This window comes from Canis lupus, chromosome 4 (genome assembly GCF_003254725.2).
Source record: "Canis lupus dingo isolate Sandy chromosome 4, ASM325472v2, whole genome shotgun sequence".
In the NCBI taxonomy this organism is placed as follows: Eukaryota; Metazoa; Chordata; class Mammalia; order Carnivora; family Canidae; genus Canis; species Canis lupus.
Genome location: NC_064246.1, coordinates 70,120,097 through 70,144,378, shown reverse-complemented (window position 1 = coordinate 70,144,378; position 24,282 = coordinate 70,120,097). Strand labels below are relative to the sequence as shown.

The following is a 24,282-nucleotide window of genomic DNA, read 5'->3' as shown; positions in this document are numbered from 1 at the left end:
TTATTAAATTTTTTCCATAGTTACTTTAACGTGGAAACCTATGCTATGCTATGTTGTGTTATGTTATATATAACTAAGTATTTTACTTAGAAAAATCTCTGTAAGATTCTTTAGAGTAATATAACTTCCTAGTGTTTCCTCCAAGAAAAACTTTGTAAGATGAATACCTTGGTAATTGATTTAATTTGCTCAGATTAAACATAAATCAGTTAATAGTTTAGTGTAGGGGGGTGTGGAGAGGTTTTGTCAATTCTTTAAACAATTAAATAGAAGTGGCAATTATTTTAATATGAAGACCATCCTTGGTGTTTGAACATGTCATCCATAGACAATAGAATGCTTCAGCTTATCAAAGAATTAATTAGTGATTGTAGAGTGTTTAATTGCCTCACAGAATAGCTTCTAAACCAGAAAAACAGTTCTACTGGATTTATAAAATCAAAATTACTTGAAATCTATTTTAAGGTAAAACCACAGTATATATTATATCTCTTTAGGGATTTAAAAGCCACACACAATCAATAAAACACATAGTATTTTACTAATTTCTGCACTTTATCTACAAGAAGATATATTTTTAAAAGTGATTTCTGGGTGACTTACTATAGCTGTCATTTTCTTAGGTAGAAGAGTCATATGAAAAGTCCAGGCCTCCAATATATAAGAAAGAAACGTATACAGGTACTTGGAATGCCTAATAATTTAAAAATCTGGAGATAAATAATTGCCCTCGAAAATAGGATAAACTGGGATGCCTGGGTAGCTCAGTGGTTGAGTGTCTGCCTTCGGGTCAGGTCGTGATCCCAGGGTCCAGGATCGAGTCCCATATCAGGCTCCTTGCAGTAGAGACTGCTTTTCCCTCTGCCTATGTCTCTGTGTCTCTCATGAATAAATAAATAAAATCTTTTTAAAAAATAGAATAAACTATAGTTTGCATCCAGCCAGTATGCCTGTCCAAATGACCTGATGAAGGTCTTTGCATAATTCTAGCAAATCTAATAGTAAATCTTTAGTAGATGCTTTATTTACTTGAGATTTTAAAAATCAGCTCTAGAATGTAATGGATGATGGTTAAGACCTTCTCAGAGAACAATCCTGGATCCATACAAGGACAGCTGAACTTCCTTTGCAGAGATGAGAAGACAAACCAATTTAAGTGTCCATGTGGATGTAAACATTTTTCTAAATTAATTCTTCTTTCATTTAAGATTTTCTGAAAGATTTATTTATACTGAGTTCAAAATAATGAATTTAAGTGTGTTTAAACATAATAAAAGTTTCTCTTCTGATGAATTTCATATATAGACATGTTAATTTGGTCAAGTTTTCCTCCCTGTTGTCCTACTTTTGGGGCAAAATATCTGAAGTTTCCTAGATATGTTAGCTCAATTTCTACAACCTAAAGGGAAAATAGATTACAATTTTCAAGTTTCTGAATTCTTCCTCCACATAAATGAGATGGTTTTGGTAGCTTCACTCATTCTTTGAAGACAATAAAATGGGATGAAGGAACAAAACTTTCCAATAACCAATCCTATCAAAATGCCAACATGATTGTAACTCGAGTTAATCAACCTGAGGTTGGGATGACTGGGTGGCTCAGTGGTTGAGCATCTGCCTTTGGCTCAGGTCGTGATCCTGGGGTCCTGGGACTGAGTCCTGCATTGGGCTCCCTGCATGGAGCTTGCTTCTCCCTCTGCCTGTGTCTCTGCCTTTCTCTTTCTCTCTCTCTCTGTATCTCTTCTGAATAAATGAATAAAAATCTTTAAAAAAATGCAAACTGGGGATCCCTGGGTGGCGCAGCGGTTTGGCGCCTGCCTTTGGCCCAGGGCGTGATCCTGGAGACCCAGGATCGAATCCCACGTCGGGCTCCCGGTGCACGGAGCCTGCTTCTCCCTCTGCCTATGTCTCTGCCTCTCTCTCTCTCTCCCTGTGTGACTATCATAAATAAATAAAAGTTTAAAAAAAAAAAAAATGCAAACTGGAGTCAACGGTCATCAAAGAAAAATCTGATCTGAGGGAAAATTGTGAAATATACAGGCAACACTAAAATCTATAAGAAGAAGTAGGAAAAGAAGGAATAAAGAAAAATACATACTCTTTGTAGTTAGTTTTGTGGGGAGAGAATGGGGCTAAATGAGACTAGCATTTATATCTTCACAAGTACGATGCAGTTTGTTTCCCCTAGAAATAAGTACCAATAAGCTGAAGACTATAATGAAGATACAAAAAAGAAAGAATTTTTGGACCATAAAGACTGCTCACCCTTGGTCTTATTTTCTGAGACCTTATGAATTTCCTTTTCATTAAGGCTTCTAGTGATTCTCCTGCATTGGAAGTGGTGCTGTGACGCCACCAAAAGCAAGAGACGGAAGGGAACCACAATTCCTGGGCACCTACTTTGTGTCAGTCTGTGCTACAGGCTCTACACAAGCAATACTACCAAATCCTCGAAATAAATATGAAGCCCTGGAGAATTTAGTGTTTAGTTTAGTAGTTAGAACTTTACACCTTTAGAGGACAGAGACTTCAACTCAGCCTGCGTTGGTGTAATGTCACAGGTCATGCCTTTCCTCTAAGCCATGCTTCTTTCCAGAGATGAAATAGGAGTGCATTTGAACGCTCACATTTTTTTTAGATGAAGTTAACTATTCAAATGAACCAGTATTAAATAGGAAAACTTAAAAGTCTTCTATTTAGAAGCAAATGCACCTTACTTTGTGATTTATGAGCACTGGAGCATCATTTAAGGAAGTGGCCCAATTTGTAAAGTCAGTTATATCAATTGTCTTGGCTCCTTTGAGAAGCTTCTCTTTCAGTTCATATGCATATTTTTGGGTTCCTCCTCTTATCAGTGAAATAACATCATCAATGATGCCATCACTACTGATGTTTACTGAGAAAAGAAAAAGGATATAAGTGAGTATTTATACTTTTGTGACTATTTGAGTAACATTTATTGAACCTTTGATAAAGTATAATCTAGTATATTATTGAATTTTATTTTATTTTATTTTATTTGAATTTTATTTATGTAATTTTTCTCACCCCAAATCACCAAGAGCAATTTTTATTAGTGGCCGATTGTAGACTTCAATTCTCTTAAGAAAAATCACAACAGTATGATAATTGAGAATACATTGATGATTCCAAGTTCATCATTTAAGCATATGCACATGTAGGAATTACACATGACTTTGGGATATAGTATACATTTTTGTTTCAGATTTACCTTCATAGTTATATTTTATATAGGTTTGTTTTAAGCGATTTTAATATTATGAAAGATCAAAGGGTGTAAAAAAGAATCAGGTGAAAAGCAAAATTTCCTTCCATTCCACATTCCTACCCATCTCTTCTTCAGTCTGTCTCTCCAGACTGAATGACTTTTAACAAAATTTGTGAATCTGATAGAGTTGTACATTTTTGAACTGCAAAGGAATTTCAAGAAGATTTTTGTTTATCCTTTCTCCTTTTTATAAATAAGAAAACTGAGACTCGGGTAAGTAGAGTGACTGGTCCAAGACTAGCTTAAGGGTCATATATTGAAAATAAGACATTTGATGGCAAGTTGTTTTCTTTGTGCTTCATCAATGATTTCCAATCATGGCCACATGTTAGTCGTTGGTATGCTTTTAAAAATATCAGGCTTTCCTTTCTCTGTCTCCCCACTATTATCTGATTCTTTAAATGTGAGCCTCAGCTATTTGTATGTCTGAAAATATTCTTCAGAATAAATTAGGGTAAAAACTGAGAACTCTAGCACTACCTCATACTTGTAAATCTGCTAAATATTACCAACACAAGCAACATTTATATCAAAGATATTTATATTTTTTAAAAGGTTATGCACTGATTGAGTGTTAAGGATGGATTGGGATTTCTTCCCCCTCCCCCAGTTTTATTAAGATATATTGACACACTGTAAAAGCTTAAGGTGTACAACATAATGACGACATACACATATATTGCAAAATGATTACAATAAGTTTAGTTAACATACATCGCTTCATATAGTTAATAAAAAAATGTATTTTTTCCCTGGGATAAAACTTTTAGGATCTATTCTCTTAGTGACTTTCAAACATATTGCAGGCACAGTTAAGTATAATCATCATGCTGTACATTACATCCCCAGTATTTATTTATAAACTTATAACTGGAAGTTTGTACCTTTTGACTCATTGGATAAAGATGGATTAGGGGTATTGAGTCAGGTGGAAGGCTGAGTTAGGCCAATGGTTTTGGTCTTCTCCTTTCTTAACAATCACCTGCAGTATTGCCACTAGCCAATTCAGAAGTTTTGTTAAGATTAGGGGCAAGAAAGGAAATTTTTCCTGAAGACATTTTTATACCATTGGCCTCCTACCATTGCCATGATAATGATGCAAATCTAAAATGCCTTTCCCAGAGCTGTACACTGTATGACCTGCACAATGGTGATTCTAATGAATACATGTCCACAGGTTACTTGTGTTTATAATGGTTTGAGAACCACCGTAAAGGTAAAATAGTTTTGAAGCACTTTAATTTTTTTTAAATAAAGAGAACAGACAATAGAGTCTATAGTGACAGGGCAGATCTCATTGACAACACTTCCTTCTTCTTTTTTTTTTTTTTTTTGCATAGTGAGTTAGGTCATACTTACCAGTTTCACCTTCACCCCTCTTTAAACAATCATCTTTATTAAGCTTTCCACTGATTTCAACTCCAGCTTCCAGAGAAAAATCCAGATTAAACCCGAGGCATCTCTGTACATCCCTTAGTTCAACACCTGTTTAATGTATTTAGTTGAAAATTATTAAATAATGTCTATCAACATCACAAATAAATTCATTATGCTATTTTGTAAGAAATTATTCCTAGACATTATTACTGAGCTCAAAGACACAGTCATATCTACCCTGCTTTGTCCTCATATTAGAATCTAGTGGCCTCCTTTTGAATGTGCTTGTCAACTTAATAACAAAGGATATATAAATTTACTCTTTTGAAAGGGACGTAAGTTAGAATAGGGTAGCTATAGTAAAGTTATTTACCTCTAATATCATGGAAAGGAGACACTGACATCTAACATATATTGAATGCTTATCATATACTCAAATCATTCTTAGCATTTTGTATGCATTAATGAATTTAATCCTCACATTGGCCTTTTGAGGTAGGTTCTGTTATTATCCTCATTTTATAGATGAGGTTATGGCATGGCAGAGCAGAAAAGCAATCTGCCGATAGAATTCAGCAATTAGCCAAGTTAGTATTTGAACCAGAGTTGTCTGGTTGTTTAGTGTTTCTCTGTATTGACTTCATAATTTGGTTGTGGGATGCATCAACATCTCTTGATCCTCTTTGGAAGACTGTTCATTATTAAGGTAGCTAGTTTACTGCTTTGAGCAGATGGCTTATATATATGACAATTTTGTTTTGGTCCTATGAATACTACTTAGTAGATATCAGTCTTGGAAGCTGACTCACTGAGGTGTATGGATGCTATAGTTACTAGGAAGAAAAATCCTAATATTTCATTCAAGTCTATAATTTATTATCTAATTATTTTATTTTAAGAGTAAACTGCCTCAATTCATTGACCATGTCAGTTTTTCCTCTTATCAATCCAGATCATACACACACACATGCCAAAGTGCTTTATGAAAAAGGAAAAGGAGAAATTAAGTTAATCCCAGGGTTTCATGGTGAAATTTAGAAGTGGGGACCTGGGGACATTTAAGCATTCATTTATTCAATAAATATTTTTGTGTACCCACAGCTAGTGAGAACATGAGAAATATTGTGTGGCTTTTCCCATGAGAAAGGGAGAAGGAGGATTAAAATAGAAGACCACACTAGAAATCTAGAATACTAGGTTTATGACCTTAACCTAAGAAACATAAAGACTTCGATTCTGAAGATGTGGATGAAAATATCTAAGTGATCCCAACAGTCTTAGATTCTCTACCTCTGCTGTGGAACTTTTCGTGTTCAGACAGGGTCTGGACATCTCAAATCTAGGTGGAGGACATGGCTTGGTTCTCAGGTATTGCCAATGGAGAAGTGAGAAAGATGACCTCCCTTTCAAAGATACTAGAACTGACCTAATGACCCTCGTCTACCTAAGGCCAGATGTTAAGTAAAACAGAAGTGGGTAGGTCTGAGTTATCCAAGTTTAAAGATTTCAGCCTATTGAGCTTTTACACCAAAACAATTCTTAGCCTAGAGTGTTCTTGTGTTTTGATCACCTTGCTGAGCCTTTCTCTTCTGATTTCCAGGTTACTCAAGACACAGTTACTTGTGTGCCTCGCCCATGTGATTTCTATCAAAATAGCCTACCAGGTAGGACTAATGAAACTTTATTTTTCTGTCTCATAGGATATAGTTCTGCAGGGCACTATAAACCAAATAATCTCATATTCCAACCCCCTGGCAGTGCTTCTACCTGCTCAAGATGGAGGGAATTAAGAGCAATTAGTTCTGGCCATGACATGTTTGTTTCATCTATAAAATGCTTATCAACCATGGAGGCAGCATCAGGTTTTAAGCTCATAGCCATATCTCATTCTTCACTTGACACAGATAGTGGCTACAGGGAAGGAGCCATAGAAATGGCTTTTGGCAACACTTCCCTCCCTAACAGACACTGAAAAACTTTGAGGGCAGAGAATGGAGATATACTAGCATCTATCTCCTCTTTAAGGAATATTATAACTAGACATAATTACTCACAAAAAATAATTAAAACTTATTAACAAAGTCACTTTGCATCTACCTTATTCTTAGAGGGTTTAGAAGAGCCTTTAGGCCAGTACAGTAAGTGTGTAGTTCATAGACCTTTCCTGTACATGTGGTAGACATTGATGATCAACCATGGCCTTCTTTCTCATGTTTCAAGTGTGGTCAGAAATCTACTTAACATGGACCCAATTCAACTACCACCATATGATTAGAATTGTCATAAGATGTGGTAAAACTAATTTTCTACTCTGGCTTTTAAGACATTAGACTTATATGATTTTAACATTACTTTCTTCCTCCTGAGAAAATTTAGAACAATATTTTCCTTCCAGTACTGAAGAATCATTTGGAGGATAATTGTCATACATATAATTAAGCCAGTTTATTGATTAAGAAATAGATTATGTAAATTGTCTCTTGTACTTTTTTCACCTTGTAAATCGTATTTCACTAAAAGCAGCATCACCAACTGATATTAAATTACAGTACAATTTTGTGCATTTCTCAATAGTGCATGACCAAGTCATTTTGTTTGAGGTAAAAGCCAATTTTCTGTTTCATAGGGTTTTAGATGCCAAAGGGCAGAGAGAGTTCTTTCAGAGAAGCAGGTTATAGGACTTTATTTTAAAGCCTTTAACTAATTAAAAAGGTTAGCAATAGAAATAATGATGCTAAAACAGCATTAGAAGTTAGAGCTCTGTTTCCAAGTATACCTTTCTCTTCCATGGATGCTTTATCCAAAACATATATTAATTCATAGTACCCTCCTAGAGACCCAGAGCTGCTATAGTGAGTTCCATAGGTTTCCAAAAATGCAAAATATTCTCCCTTTTCATAGGTAGATGGCAGAGCTTTTATATCATCCAAGAAAGTGGTTGTCAGCATGACATCCCGACTTCTCATCACAAATCTTCCCAGATGAATTACTCCTTTCACATGCAGAAACACTTTTTCCTTTGTTGTAGAGAGGGAAAAAAATTTTCATTACCATTATTTCAAATTTAAAAATCACAAAATTTGAATTTCCCCAAGCAATAATTTTTTTTGCCAGTGACCATAGATATCACTTTTACCCAGAAGGATGGCAAACTCAAAATACTATTAGTCCCAACTGTTAATGAAGATGTGCAGCAACTAGAATTCTCCAGCACCGCTGGTGGGAATGTAGAATGGCCTAACCACTTTGGAGAACTGCTTGGTAGTTTCTCATAAAAGTAAACATACACCTACCCTATCATCAGCAATTCCACATCTACATATTTACAAGATGTCACAAGATCAGTGACAAAACAGTCCACAAAGAGATACGTACCAGACTTTTATAGCAGCTTTAGTCAGAATAGCTTAAAACTACAAACAACTCAAATGTCTATCAACAGAAGAATTGATAAACAAATTGTGGTATGCTCATGAAAGGGAATACTAGTTAGCAATAAAAAAGAGCAAACTACTCATACACACAACAACATAAATAAATCTCAAAAATATTACGCTGAATGAAGAGTCTAACTAAAAGAGTGTGTCCTGTATGATTTCATTATGTGAAGTTCTAGACCAGGTAAAACTAAACTATGGTCAGAGAAATTGGAAGAGTGGTTGCCTCTCAGGCACTATTGGGATTTACTGAAAAGGGGATGAGGAATTTTCTTGAGGTGATGGAAATGTTCTACATCTTGTTTGATGAGGTGGCTAAACAGGTAGTTACAAAAGTCAAAACTCATGGACCTATAGGCTTAAAATGTTTGCTATTTGCATGTTATTGCTTGAAAATTATACCTCGCTAAGTTGATTGTAAAATGTTGACGATGGAAGGAGAGGTAGCCATTATAAATGCAGCCTAATCTTTTCATTTTGTGGATGGGGAAACTCTGATCCAAAATTTCAAGTTATTTGCCCCAGATCACAAAAATAGTCTGCGGCAGTGATGAGTACTACAAACCTAGGTCTCAGGTCTCCCTGTTCCTTCCCCTAAGTCCTTTCCATTTTTTATAACAAAGATAGGATAGACAACATTTTAAGACATGAAAGCTAAACGGGTGAATAGTTAAGCATTCCTAGAGATGATGGTTTAAATTTCCAGGAGAAGATCAGGGCAGTGACAAAGAACTATGTGTTTCAATGCCTCAGATTATCTCAGTCAAAACTAAACTACAATTGACACCTATGATTTTGTAGAGGGTTCATTTAAGCTATAGCAGTGGTTAACATATGTTGTTTGCAGAGAAGTTTAAAACATTTTTATTATTTTTTAAAAGTATATCTTTTTTTTTTATTTTTTATTTTTATTTATTTATGATAGTCACAGAGAGAGAGAGAGAGGCGCAGAGACACAGGCAGAGGGAGAAGCAGGCTCCATGCACCAGGAGCCCGACGTGGGATTCGATCCCGGGTCTCCAGCATCGCAACCTGGGCCAAAGGCAGGCGCCAAACCGCTGCGCCACCCAGGGATCCCTAAAAGTATATCTTGATGTATATGAACATCACACCAAACTTTCTGTGTTCCAGAAGCACAATTGTTCACATTGTATGACTTCAGGTGATGGTCAGTTGTTCACACTGTATGACTTCAGGTGATTGAATAGAAGTATAAAACATTTTATTATTTTTAAAAAGTATATCGTGGTGTATATGAACTTCACACCAAACTTTCTGTGTTCTAGAAGCACAGTTTTTCACATTGTATGACTTCAGGTGAAAGGTCAGTCTTTAACAAAAATCTTAAAGAAACTCACTCCACATAATAAGTCATATAAATTCTCCCTCTGATGATTTGCATAATAATTCTTGGTGGAGTCTCAAAGATGCACCAAACATATTTAGATTCCTTCTTATTGTTGCTAAAAGTTGGAGGTATAACTCGTCAGAAAGATGTTAACATTCTTTGGCTCAACTTATTTCAGAGGCAGGTCTTAGATCATTTCCATCTCAGATAATAAAAACAAAATATCTCAGCCTTACTTGTCTAATCATTTGCTATCGATTTCTCTGCCCTCATGAGAAGTGAAATTCCTTCAAAAAATGTTCTCTACTGGCTATTTTCAACTCCTCTCTCCTAGTTTCTCTTACATCTAATCCAATCATGCAGCTCTCCTCACTATTTCTACAAAACTTCCCCTGTCAAGGTCACCAATGACCTTCACAATGCTAAAGCCAGCAGTGGTTCCTTCTTTGACCTATTAATACATCTGACACAGTTCGTCACCCCTTTCTCCTTGATAGAGTTTCCTTTCCTATCTTCTAGGGCAGTTCTTCTCAAACTGTAAAGTGTGGACAAATCTCTTATAGAATCTTGTTAAAATGCAATTCTGATTCAGCAGGTCTGGGTTGGAGGCTGAGGTTCTAGCTTCCCAGTGATGTTGATGTTGCTGATCCATGGACCACATTTTGAGTAGTCAGGTTCTAAGGCATTATACTTGCCACATCTTGCTGTCCTCTGCTGGTTCTTCCTCTTTTGCCAGACCTCCTTCTATTGAAGTTCCTTGAGTTTAGTCTTGGATCTTCTCTTTTCCACTTACATTAACTATTAATGGTCACACTAAATCCTGTGACTGTAAACACCATCTACATATGAACAACTCCCAAACTGATAGCTCAATCCCAGAACTTTTTCCCAAACTCCAGACTTAGAACACCAATTTCCTACTTAACTTTTCCAAATGAACGTCTAACAGACATCTGGAACTTAATCTAACTAAAATATAACTACTGCTTTTCTTCTCTCAACCTGTTCTACCTAAAGTTTTCTCTATCTCAGTTGGTAGCAACTCTATTCTTCCAGTTGCTCAGGTCAAAACACCTTAGCATCTATGCTTGACTCTATACCTGGCCTATTCATCTTCACATACCTGGATTTCTGCAGTAGTTTTAAACAAACCTTCTTGCTTTTGCTCTTACCTCTCATAATTTCTTCTCATGTAAGACATATTAGAGTATGTCAATCTTCATTTAAAAGGTTGTAGTGACTTCCCATGTCACTCAGAGAGAAAGCTAAACTCTTAGAACAGGCTATGAGGCTCTTCATGATCTGTTCAGGGTAACCTTTTTAACCCATTCTCCTTCTGGTTCACTTTGGCCCAAATGGGCAGAGATATGTTCTCACCTTAAAAACCTGTCTCTAACAGTTCCTTTTGCTGGGTGCAAATATGACTATTTGGCTATTTCCTCTCCTTCAATCTTCACTCAGACATCATTTCCTTAGAAAAGTCTACCCTGAGCTTTCTTTTTAACACTACCATTTGCCTTTGCCTAGCACTCCTGATTTCCCTTGTGTTATTCTACTTTTTGGTTTATTCCACAGCACTTATCACTTTCCAAACAATATATAGCTTGGTTTTTTTTTTTTTTTTTTTTTTTTTTTTTTTTTTTTGCTGTTACATTTATTTTGTCTATCTCTCCCTGCTGAACTTTCAGCTCCATGAGGACAGGAGTCTTTTTTAGTTTGATTCACAAATGTATTGTAAGCCCCTGGAACAGTCCCTGGCCACATAAGAAATCCACATTAAATATTTGTTGTGTGATTTAAAGAGTTTTCAGCCGCATACTTTGAAAGATGGGTATGCATATTAATAAACAGACACAGTACAGAGCCATACAAAACAATTATATGAATAGGAATAACATCAGTACGAAGAGTGAATTATTATTATTTTTAAAGGAGGAGAAGGTATCTAAACAGGTGATCATGTCATCAGAAAAGGAAGAATGAACATTTTATAAGGATCATACTGATTAGAGAAAGTATTTTCTATTTTTCAAAGGAGATGAAACAAAATTCTAAATCTGGATTAAATATCAAAAAAACAATACATTTTCAAAGCCTTAAAGGTATGATTACAAAGTAAGCAGACCAATTTCATATGCAATGTGTACAATTTCATGGCATCATTACTTTAGAGACACTTTACAGTAAGTAAGCGTAAGGCATTGCAATGAATTACCAAAATTCCTCTGTATGATTCTTCATTGTGATTCGGAAGATGGTACAAATTGAACAGCCTATTACCACAATCCCAGTCCAAAAACACGCTCTGAGTTCTTGATACACTTGTTCTCTGTCCATTAACACCAAACATCTCACCCACTTATATTGCTGCAGATCCCACAGGGCTCTTCTCCAGTTAGCATCCTTCTCCCTGAACTTCTAGCTACATATTTGAGGATTTATTGAGTATTATTTTTTTTCTCTCTCTCTCCAATAAACTCTATCTGTTCCAAACACTTAGAAGAGGCGGTTTGGTTAGTTCGAAAAATATCCCATTATATCCTTTATATTAAGTGTTTGGCCTTACCTTCTTAGAAGAATGTGTCAAGAATAGTTGGTAAATTTCATTTTTGGAATATGTAAATTGAAATTTACTCTCAGCATTTATAGAGGAGTCTCTGGGGGAGTCTTCTCCTTCAGGGTTAATTTTACACTTTTCAATTGCTTCAGTAGGTGTGAGTTTTAAAGCTATATCTGCTTTAAAATTTGATGTCTTCTCTTGGACAATTTTTTTGAATGACTCTATCTGTTCTTCATAATATTCAGTTCTGAAATTTTTATCGGCTTTGGTCTAAAAGAGAATGATGAAATGCTGTTAAAATCCACATACAAAAAACCACCCTAAATAAACACAGAATAAAAGAAAAATCAAGCAATTATTTGAAAGGTATTTGAGCAAGGGAGTTAAGAGTGAAACAATGAAGTGACATTGCTGGGCTCTGATATAGAGTCCATGACTCTGAAGACAGGACACAGTAATCTCTCTGAGAGTCTGATTCCTAGTCTGTGAAAAAGAGATGATCACCATACATAGTCCAAAGCCTGTTCCAAGATAATGCAATGAGATAATGCATATGAAGGGCTTAGAACATAGCAAGCTTTCCAATATTAATATGTTAATATTTAAAGAGCAATTTGCATAACAGATGCACAATATACTGTCCATTTGTGTAAAAAAGAAAAGGAAGAAATGATAAAGCCAACCCTGACTGAAGGCTTCTGGGGCAGCACTACTTTGAATATTTTACACATGTTAATTAATTTAAGCAAAAAGGTTAAGACTTGAGCTCTGCACTCAATCCTTACACTCTCCTGTCTATTAATACATACATACATAATAAAAAAACAAAAAAAATGAAGAAAAAAAAAAAAGAATAGGAAAGCAAGCAAGTGAAGAAAGGTTTTTACCAGCACAGAAACTTACTGGAAAAATCGACAAAGCATAGAGTGTTTGCCCTTGAGAGGGGGAACTGTGAAACGGAAATCTCTAGTGGGAACAGGCTTATATTTCCTTGAATAATCTTTTGTGATTTTCAGACTTTTTGATTTTTTTTTGCCACATTCATTTTTGCATGGAAAAAAACCCCACTGAACTAAACAATCTAGTTAAAAATTAAAACTTTCAACTAAAAATTCTTTGCCAACTTGACAATTGTCAGGTATCAGTGGGAGGCTTGTTAATCTCAGCAATTAAACTCTCTTTCCAGTGATCCTCTGCAATAACTTGTAACTCCTGTCTGAGAAGGAGAAGTTCATCTCTTCAGTCAGCAGCACAAGTTAGATGCCACAGCATTCTGTGGGGACTGTTCCACACAGGGAAGCCTATGTCTGAATGTTTCTGTACCTCCACAAAATCCATATGTTAAAATCCTAATGCCCAATGCAATGGTAGGAGGGGGCTCCTTTGGGAGGAGCCTTCGTGAATGAGATTATTGCTGCCATAAAAGTGACCCCACAGAGCTCCCTAGTCCCTCCCACCTTCTGAGGATGCAAAAAGTCCATAGTCCTAAAGAAGGCCAGCCCTCCCTAACTCAACTAGACTAGCACTCTGATGTCGGACTTCCAGAACTTCTGATGTCCTCATCTTCAGAATTGTGAGAAATAAATCTCTGTTTTTTCTAAGCTACCCTGCCTCTGATATTTTGTTGTATCAGCCGAATGGATTCAGACAGGGAAGCTAAAGTTATCATTGATGGGAATGACTAAAATGTGTATAATTTTCGTTCAAGCAAGGCATGCTGGGAAAAGTGCTCAGTATAAAGGGACTGAGTAACCTGACCACATCACTTCCCTGCTTAAAATCGGTCTTCCCACTGCCTTTAGGATAAAGTCTAAACTAGACTTATTCCAAGTTAATCTCTCCATGATTGTACTCCAGCCCTTTAGACACATTTTTTTTTTAAATTTCCACAGCCCATGCTCCTTCCCACCACAGGACCCTTTTATATTGCTTTTACTTTCTGTAATGTTCTCTGACATCTACCCCCTCCCCCCCCATAAACCAAACACATACACATTCTCTCATATATACGCACTATATGGCTTGACCTGGTTAATTCCTACTCCTCTTTATAGTCTTAGTTTAAACATCACTTCTTCATCAGGGTGAGGTCTTTCCTAATCCCACAGACTAGCAAATCCATTTTCTATAAGGACTCATGTTTCTTAAAAAAAAAAAAAATGCAGAGTGGCTGGGTGGTGCAGTTGGTTATGCATCCAACTCTTGATTTGGCTTAGGTCATGATCTCAGGGTCTTGAGATCAAGCCCCGTGTTGGGCTCTGCACTCAGTGGGGTCCACTTAAGACTCTCTCTCCTCTCCCTCTTCCCTTTCCCTCTGTGTGCTCTCTTTCTCTCTCAAAAAAATCTAAAAAAGAAATAAAATGAAATGACAAACGTTTTCTTTTATGATTGCTTATTTAATAGACTTTTCGATGGCAAGATCCAAGAAGTCAGGGAACATGTCTGTCTTCTCCACACACCACTATAGCCTCACCACTTAGGAAAGTGCCTGACACAGAGTAGATGCCTACAAAAATTTATTAAATTTAATAGGCAGGTCCAATATAGCTAATAATAATAACTCATATTTGTTGAGTGCTTACTCTTGCGGGGGGCTGTTGAAAGTGGTTTACATAGCATTTAATTTAATTCTATTAATTCATTTAATTTCTTACCTTTAAGATAATTTCTGCAATTATCCCCCATTTTACCAATAAGAAAACACAGGTTTTGAAACTTGCCCAAAATCACACAGCTAGCATTGAAATCCAGAAAGTCTGATTCCAGGGCTGAGCTGTTAATTCTTATGCTACCCTGCCAAAGAGGGCTTGACAAATTCTGACTAGTAAAATAAAGGGCTCATGGAAAAGGTTGCCTTGAAGTTGGCCTTGAAAAATGAATAGGATTTCTGTTGCCTTGAGATCTAAAGCTAGTGGAAGTGGGGCCGGGACTGGACCCTGGGCTCTAGGGCCTCAGCCCAGCCCATCCGGAATGAGTCCCTGAATGTTCTTGATCTTGGGAAAGAACTCGAGGACAGACACTCAACACAGTGGAGAGCGTCACAAATGGGAAAGTTCATTAAAGCAAAAAATACAGTCTCAGGATGGGAGAGCCAATGAGCTTGAGAGAGAGCTGTGCACCCTGGGGGTTGGGTTTCCATCTTGTACTGATGGTCCTTAACAAGGGGGCTGAATGTTTACTGGAGCAGGAAGCAGGGCTTTGCGTTTTTTCTTCCTAATTTGGTCAGGGGTTTCCTGTCATGGCACCTGCCAGTCCTGGGCCTGTCTGGTTTGCTCTGGCTTCCTGTGGAGCACTGCCAAGACAAGCCTCTACTCTTCCCAGTTGTGGACCATGACTCCCTTGTTGCTGACCTCCAGGTGTTCTGTTAGAACCGGCCTGCATACTGGAGGCAATTCTACTCAGTCTTCAATGCTGAGAAGTGCCAGAGCTGAGCGAAACTGGCACCAGGAGACTACTCCCTAACTCTCCTGGAAGGCTAAGCTCTTCTTACCTTACTGTGTGCTAATCAGCGACAGGAGAGGGGTGGTGTAATTTGTAGGCACCTGCACTTATTCCTGACATGGCTAGGAAGAAACAGGCACTGGCAAAAGTCAACTTAGCAGTGTGGAGGATTGCTTGCAGGTGTAAGAGTATATTGGGCGGAGTATCAGCTAGCATGCTGCTGAGTGGTCCTGTGTGACTTACTAGGATGCCAGTCGTGAGTAGAGTCTGAAACAGTGAAGGTGGGGTCACTCCTAAAAGAGGTCCGAGCTCAATGACAGTCAGAGATGGACCAATATTGGGAATCATCTTGAAGAAAGAGCAAAAATCTTTGAAGAGAGGCCAGGGGGTAAGATTATAGAAAGAAGGATGATGCAAGGATAGAAGCAAGTTTCTTTATGAAAACCAAGATAAACAGACATGGAAAAGTTGCAATGACAGAGAGGGAGCAAAGGGGCTGGCTTGTTCCAGAAAGTCATGCATTTTATAGGGTCAGTTCAAGATCTCCTGTTTAAAGGTTTAACCAACTGATGCTTTTTGAAAAGGAAGAAATATTATTTCTGGAACTAGGAGTGGAGGAGATAGAATAAGAATACAACCAATAATTTCAGAGTTCAAATTGAAAGGGAGAGAGGTGGGAGAGCAACTGGAAAATAGAATGTAAAGAGGGAAACTGTTAAAGATGCAACTGAGGCTTTGTACAGACAGACAATAAAACCATATATGACTTATTACGATTATTAAAACCATATCTCACTAATTGAGCAAAGAAACCCAGAAAAGAGCAGAGTGATGGGCATCCCATGAACCATCCTCAGCCAAGGTACCTAGTGAAGCCACCCCCACATTCCCAACCCTTTAGCTACTAAACTTCGGGGTAATTTGCAACTTAGCAATAGGTAACAAATATGGTTTTTCTCCATTATATTATCTTCAAGATAATTTTCTGTACTTGTATCTTAAATGTTAGTGGCTCTAGGACTTCATTCTCTAATGTTCCTTTCTCTCTCATTTTGAACTTGCTGGGTGATCTCAAGCACTCTTAAGATTTTAATGATCATCTATATGCTGATGATCCTGAGTTTCTGCCTCCAATTCAGATAGTTCTCTCTCCCCTCACATTTGTATAATGTACTCTGCACAGGATAACTCCATCTATATGTCACACAGACCCTCACACTCGAAATTATCAAAATTCAAATCATTGCCTTCCTCTTGGCACTGACTTTAACTCTTTTTTTGGGCAGATTTGACCCGACTTCCCAGGTCTTTTTTGATGGACTATCATCCAGTGGGGGTGTCCTTTAACTTTCTGTCTCCATATTTTATATCCATGGTGAGTTGTCATGGCTAGACATTCTTCTAAGCACTTTGTATTTATTAACACATTTAACCTTTTCAAAATCTTAAGAAGTAGGTATTATTACCACCCCACTCTATGATAAGAAACTGAAATTCAGAAAGCTAAATAAGTTGCCTAAAGTCTCATGGATGATAAGTGGGGGGAACTTATCAGAATTTAAACTCAGAGGTTCTTAATTCAGAACTGGCTAACTGACCATATGCTATACTGTCACCAATTCATTAATGAGCTCTTCTTAAATATGCTGGATTTAATTTCTTCTTTTTAGTTTCTATTACAGACACAGTTTAGTCTTTTATCATTTCCTTCTTGGACCATGAAATAGCCTCCTTCTGTTGTTACCTCTCTGGTCTTGTCCTTTTGGAATTCATATCTACAAAACACAAAGCTTTAAGATGAAACTCTGACCATGCTGCTGTACTCAGCGGCTCCCTTCTCATGCTCAGGATCATGCCCAAATTACTTAATGTGGCATATGAGCACCTTCATTATTTGATTTCTGCCTGTGACTCCAAATTTGAATTCATATTAGTTCATCATAGACCATAGTTCTCTTCAAAATAGCAGTTTCTACACAATCAGTCTTATTGTTCCTTGGAAACATACAACAAACAAACCAGCATATGTATAATAAACCTGAGCTATGCACTGCCAGGGTTTCTAAATGGATTCAGGTTGCCAGTAGAAAGTACAGTTCATGTTTTCTGAACATGAACATGAAGCCTCTGTTTTCTGAACAGCAACAAAAAAGCCTCTGTTTTCTGTTTTGTGTCAACTTCAATGGCAATTCCAATTAAATGTTTACTTGATTATGGGCTCTTGCCTTCATTAAAAGCACTAGCTTTTAAAGAAAAGATTGTTGGGGTGCCTGGGTAGCACAGTTGGTTAAGTAGCCAACTCCTGATTTCAGCTTGGGTCTTGATCTCAAGGTCGTGGGACGGAGCCCTATGCCCAGCTCCACACTCAGCCCAGAGTTTGCTTGAGATTCTCTCTCTCTCTTCCTCTGCCCCTCCCCTAGCTTACTCTCTTTTCTCTCTCAAATAAACAAATAAATCTTGAAAAAAGTGAAGAAAAGATTGTTAATATACTGCATGCATTTATTTATTAATTCAGTAATCAAAAAAAATTCAGTAATCATTTTTTAAGCAAAGAATACAATGTTAGTTCCTCAGGATTCCATAGTAAATAAAATGACTAGAAACTTGACTTAGGGTATACATGATGCAGGAAAATAAATGCTAGAGCAGAAAGGAAAACAGAGGCTATTGCATTAGTTATCAAGTGAAACATCTAATCAACAGAATTCAGAGAGGGCAGCCTGGGTGGCTCAGCGGTTTAGCGCCGCCTTCAGCCCAGGGCCTGATGCTAGAGACCTGGGATCAAGTCCCACGTCAGGCTCCCTGCATGGAGCCTGCTTCTTCCTCTGCCTGTGTCTCTGCCTCTCTCTCTCTCTCTCTCTCTCTCTCTGTGTGTGTCTCATGAATAAATAAATAAAATCTTAAAAAAAAAAAGAATTCAGAGGAGAAAGAAGGAGTGGTAATCAAAAGCCAGGTCAGCAGTGACCTTTTTCTCCCTACCACAGAGATTGATTATCCTGCTAGCTACAGGGAAACACTCACTATATTTAAGCAGCAAAGTGAGAAGATCAGATTTATCATTTATCTTCATACTGATGTGTGTGGAATGAATTGAAACTGAGCAAAACTAGAGGTCTTAAGCTGATGGGGAGACTCTCATAGCAGCCCAGCTGAGAAACTACAGGGGCCTAAGGCCATGGCCATGGCAGTGGGAATGGAGAAGAGAAGACAGATTTAGCAGACATTATGAAATAATGGAACTAGGACATTGATTGGCTATTGAAGACTTTGAGGGACATGCATCTGTAGAGGAAGTCTTTAGAATGATTCTCAGATTCTGAATTTGTTGATTAGGAAGATATTATTTCATTGTATCCATCTAAGTGAAGAATTCAAGAGTGAAAATCAGGGAACTGGGTCAAAGAGTGGATATCAGCTTTGGGTATGTTAACTGTGTGACGACTGCAGATGACTAGCTACATAGGTATCTAGTTCAGAGAGAGACCAGAAATACAGTATTTGCAAATCATCAGGTTAGAGGTGAAAATTAAAGCCACAGGAGGGGAAAAAATCAACCCAAGGAGAATATGTAGACAGAGACCAGAGAAATAAGGCAAAGTAGGAACTCTGGTGAGACTTATATTTAAGGGCTGTGCTAAGTAAAGGGAGCTAAAAAAAAGTAACTTCAAGATGGACTTTGGCAAAAGGAGTCTGGGTAAGAAAGTAATAGAGATTTGGTGTTGTGAGCTGTACTGTGTCCACTCCCCCTCCCACCCGCGTAAGTCCAGAGCCCAGCTACTACAGAATGTGACTGTATTTGGAGATATAATCATTAAAGAGCTAATTAAGTTAAGATGAGGTCATTAAAGTGGGCTCGAACTCAATATGACTGGTGCCTTTATAAAAAGAGGAGATTAGAATGCAGACAGACCAGAGGGAAAAGGCTATGGAGGTACAGGAAAAATGGCATCTACAAGCCAAGGAGAGAGGCCTCAGAAGAAACCAACCCTGCAGACACCTCGATCTCAGACTTCTAGCCTCTCAAATTGTGAGAAAACAAACTTCTGTTGTTGGAACTATCCACTCTATGATACTTTGTTATGGCAGCCCTAGCAAACTAATATAGTTAGAGAATTCATGGGAAGTGCAAAAATTGAGACTACAAATGTAGATAAGAGTATGTGAAGATGGGCATTTCCTTCTTGTGTTTGTGTTTTGTAAATGAGAGTCTTGAAATATTTATATATGGGTAGGGTGGAAGGGTAGGGTGGAAGAGGAGAATGTTCTAATAGAACAGACAGAAGGCTTAAGAGGATAGCTAGCAAGGTACTTGGTATGAAATTCAGAGTCTGGAAAGACACACTTTCAACCGAAACAGAAAAGAAGGATGTTAAGGGTGGACTGAGTGGCAGGTAAGTTTGCACACGAGTATAACTTAGAAGAAAAAACTAGAAAATTCTTATCTAGGCTTGAGTATTCTCTGTCAAGTTGAAGTTAAGGCCATCTATTGAGCTCAAGGTCAGAACACTCAGATGAAGAGCTTGAGAGGGTTGCTGGAAGTTTTAAACCAACCTGGCAGGATGAATGGGTAGTCCTGCAGCTAGGGGGGAGGTGTGGACCTGCTGAGCTGTGTGGAGGCCCTGGGGGAAGCTATAATGCCACCCATTCTTAGATCAACATGACTCTCTCTAAACTGCACAAGTTTACAAGAGAGGTTTCGGGTTCATCTAAAGTTGGAGTTTTTCTGGATTATAGAAGGAACAGAAGGCAGTGACATTGATAATATTATCAAGAGTGGTCAAATGAACAGGCCAATAACCAGGGAGGAAATTGAAGCAGTCATCAAAAACCTCCCAAGACACAAGAGTCCAGGGCCAGATGGCTTCCCAGGGGAATTTTATCAAACGTTTAAAGAAGAAACCATACCTATTCTCCTAAAGCTGTTTGGAAAGATAGAAAGAGATGGAGTACTTCCAAATTCGTTCTATGAAGCCAGCATCACCTTAATTCCAAAGCCAGACAAAGACCCCGCCAAAAAGGAGAATTACAGACCAATATCCCTGATGAACATGGATGCAAAAATTCTCAACAAGATACTGGCCAATAGGATCCAACAGTACATTAAGAAAATTATTCACCATGACCAAGTAGGATTTATCCCTGGGACACAAGGCTGGTTCAACACCCGTAAAACAATCAATGTGATTCATCATATCAGCAAGAGAAAAACCAAGAACCATATGATCCTCTCATTGGATGCAGAGAAAGCATTTGACAAAATACAGCATCCATTCCTGATCAAAACTCTTCAGAGTGTAGGGATAGAGGGAACATTCCTCGACATCTTAAAAGCCATCTATGAAAAGCCCACAGCAAATATCATTCTCAATGGGGAAGCACTAGGAGCCTTTCCCCTAAGATCAGGAACAAGACAGGGATGTCCACTCTCACCACTGCTGTTCAACATAGTACTGCAAGTCCTAGCCTCAGCAATCAGACAACAAAAAGACATTAAAGGCATTCAAATTGGCAAAGAAGTCAAACTCTCCCTCTTCGCCGATGACATGATACTCTACATAGAAAACCCAAAAGTCTCCACCCCAAGATTGCTAGAACTCATACAGCAATTCGGTAGCGTGGCAGGATACAAAATCAATGCCCAGAAGTCAGTGGCATTTCTATACACTAACAATGAGACTGAAGAAAGAGAAATTAAGGAGTCAATCCCATTTACAATTGCACCCAAAAGCATAAGATACCTAGGAATAAACCTCACCAAAGATGTAAAGGATCTATACCCTCAAAACTATAGAACACTTCTGAAAGAAATTGAGGAAGACACAAAGAGATGGAAAAATATTCCATGCTCATGGACTGGCAGAATTAATATTGTGAAAATGTCAATGTTACCCAGGGCAATATACACGTTTAATGCAATCCCTATCAAAATACCATGGACTTTCTTCAGAGAGTTAGAACAAATTGTTTTAAGATTTGTGTGGAATCAGAAAAGACCCCGAATAGCCAGGGGAATTTTAAAAAAGAAAACCATATCTGGGGGCATCACAATGCCAGATTTCAGGTTGTACTACAAAGCTGTGGTCATCAAGACAGTGTGGTACTGGCACAAAAACAGACACATAGATCAGTGGAACAGAATAGAGAATCCAGAAGTGGACCCTGAACTTTATGGGCAACTAATATTCGATAAAGGAGGAAAGACTATCCATTGGAAGAAAGACAGTCTCTTCAATAAATGGTGCTGGGAAAATTGGACATCCACATGCAGAAGAATGAAACTAGACCACTCTCTTTCACCATACAAAAAGATAAACTCAAAATGGATGAAAGATCTAAATGTGAGACAAGAATCCATCAGAATCCTAGAGGAGAACACAGGCAACACCCCTTTTTGAACTCGGCCACAGTAACTTCTTGCAAGATACATCCACGAAGGCAAAAGAAACAAAAGCAAAAATGAACTATTGGGACTTCATCAAGATAAGAAGCTTTTGCACAGCAAAGGATACAGTCAACAAAACTCAAAGACAACCTACAGAATGGGAGAAGATATTTGCAAATGACCTATCAGATAAAGGGCTAGTTTCCAAGATCTATAAAGAACTTATTAAACTCAACACCAAAGAAACAAACAATCCAATCATGAAATGGGCAAAAGACATGAACAGAAATCTCACAGAGGAAGACATAGACATGGCCAGCATGCACATGAGAAAATGCTCTGCATCACTTGCCATCAGGGAAATACAAATCAAAACTACAATGAGATACCACCTCACACCAGTGAGAATGGGGAAAATTAACAAGGCAGGAAACAACAAATGTTGGAGAGGATGCGGAGAAAAGGGAACCCTCTTACACTGTTGGTGGGAATGTGAACTGGTGCAGCCACTCTGGAAAACTGTGTGGAGGTTCCTCAAACAGTTAAAAATATACCTGCCCTACGACCCAGCAATTGCACTGCTGGGGATTTACCCCAAAGATACAAATGCAATGAAACGCCGGGACACCTGCACCCCGATGTTTCTAGCAGCAATGGCCACGATAGCCAAACTGTGGAAGGAGCCTCGGTGTCCAACGAAAGATGAATGGATAAAGAAGATGTGGTTTATGTATACAATGGAATATTACTCAGCTATTAGAAATGACAAATACCCACCATTTGCTTCAACGTGGATGGAACTGGAGGGTATTATGCTGAGTGAAGTAAGTCAGTCGGAGAAGGACAAACATTATATGTTCTCATTCATTTGGGGAATATAAATAATAGTGAAAGGGAAAATAAGGGAAGGGGGAAGAAATGTGTGGGAAATATCAGAAAGGGAGACAGAACGTAAAGACTGCTAACTCCGGGAAACGAACTAGGGGTGGTAGAAGGGGAAGAGGGCGGGGGGTGGGAGTGAATGGGTGACGGGCACTGGGTGTTTGTTAGTAAATTGAACACCAATAAAAAAATAAATTAAAAAAAAAAGAGTGGTCAAATGGATCTGGATTGATTAGAGGGAAGGATTGAAGGCAGGAAGAGCAAAATAGACTGGGAGGAAAATGATGTCAAAGAACTGGGTTTCGATGGGGACCAAGAGTAGGGTTGTGGTCATAAATGAGACTGAGAGCTGAAAGATGGGTCCGTTGCAGTGAAGCAAAGGGTTAAATGTTGGGTTTCCCAATGTTCAGATTCCCGAGGCAGCAAAGTTCTGGTGAACACAGGCTAAAGATGTGGTTCCAGATGTGAGTGGCTCTAGTAGAACAGACACAGGAAGTGAAGAAGCAACAAGAAGTGATTTGCAGTCCACAGAATATAAAAGTCACCCAGGATTTTGGCTGGATTTGGTGTGGAAAGGAGGATTAGAATCCAGGTGCATTTTACAATTCTTTGTTGACCTCTTAAATCTTACATATTCATGGTGACCCAGGTTTAAAAAAAATTATAACAAAAACCTGAAACCTGATTTACAAATTGTTGCTTTCAAGAACAAAAGTGGAGAAGACCAAAGAAAAACAAGGGGAAAGGAACTGATTTGTACATGTCACCATCACTGTTTTTATCCTGTGATTGCAGGCTTCAGTGATTCTTAGTTATTACTTCTGACCTATAAAGTAGGCAGTAAACCTTGACCTGTAATGTGACTGCTAATTACATGTTTAATTGTAGCTAAATCTTTTACTAATTATATTCTTTAAAAAAAGAGGGATAGCAGATATTTACTGAATGTTTACTACGTGCCGGTAACTTCTTGGATGTTTTAGACTCATTTATCTTTACAAGATATGCATCATCATTTCTATTTTACAGATGAGGGACTAAGGCATGATGAGGATAAATAATTTTCCTGAGATCTCCCTGCTGCTTAGGGGCACAACTGGGATTCTAACCTATGTAGTGTGTTCTGGAGAGCCAGAGAACCAGAGCCGCATTTGAGATAAGGGGTATTGAGGGAGTGTGAATCTGTTAGAGTCAGATGTCATTATTAAGAAATATTCCTCATATACTGATAGCTCAGTAGAATCCTTTCAAAATATAAAAGACAGGAAATTACTGTCAATGAGTAAGTAAGATAGGATTAAAAAAATTAATTAATTCAATAAAAATGTGTTGAGCATCATATGTACACATATACTGGGTTGAATATTAGTATAACAGGCCATCAGGAAGTATAAAATGCATTTTTTGCTTATAGTTACTATAATAAAATACATGAAAGAGAAGGTAAAATGTTCTATTGGGTATTAGAAGGTGCAGGAAGAAATTCTAAGAAATCACAATAGGGATTTCCATTCAATAAGCTTATATTCTTTTATGTATGGTAGAAACAAATTTGGCTTCTCCCCA

At 37.8% G+C, this 24,282-nt stretch overlaps 1 protein-coding gene and 1 long non-coding RNA gene across 2 annotated transcripts in view; one reads left to right on the top strand and one right to left on the bottom strand.

Annotated features, from left to right (window-relative positions):
• C9 (complement C9) overlaps positions 1–24,282 on the bottom strand; it is a 60,067-nt gene that overhangs the window by 11,829 nt on the left and 23,956 nt on the right. Inside the window, exons 6-9 of the mRNA XM_025436375.3 lie at positions 12,018–12,281; positions 7,443–7,683; positions 4,649–4,774; positions 2,718–2,896 (exon numbers count right to left, since the gene is read on the bottom strand). Coding sequence (XP_025292160.1) covers positions 2,718–2,896; positions 4,649–4,774; positions 7,443–7,683; positions 12,018–12,281 — 810 coding nt within the window. The remainder of the gene's footprint in view (positions 1–2,717; positions 2,897–4,648; positions 4,775–7,442; positions 7,684–12,017; positions 12,282–24,282) is intronic.
• On the top strand, positions 631–9,674 carry LOC125755003 (uncharacterized). The gene is made up of 3 exons (XR_007410372.1): positions 631–681; positions 6,267–6,330; positions 9,029–9,674. It is a non-coding gene; the product is annotated as an uncharacterized LOC125755003 (long non-coding RNA).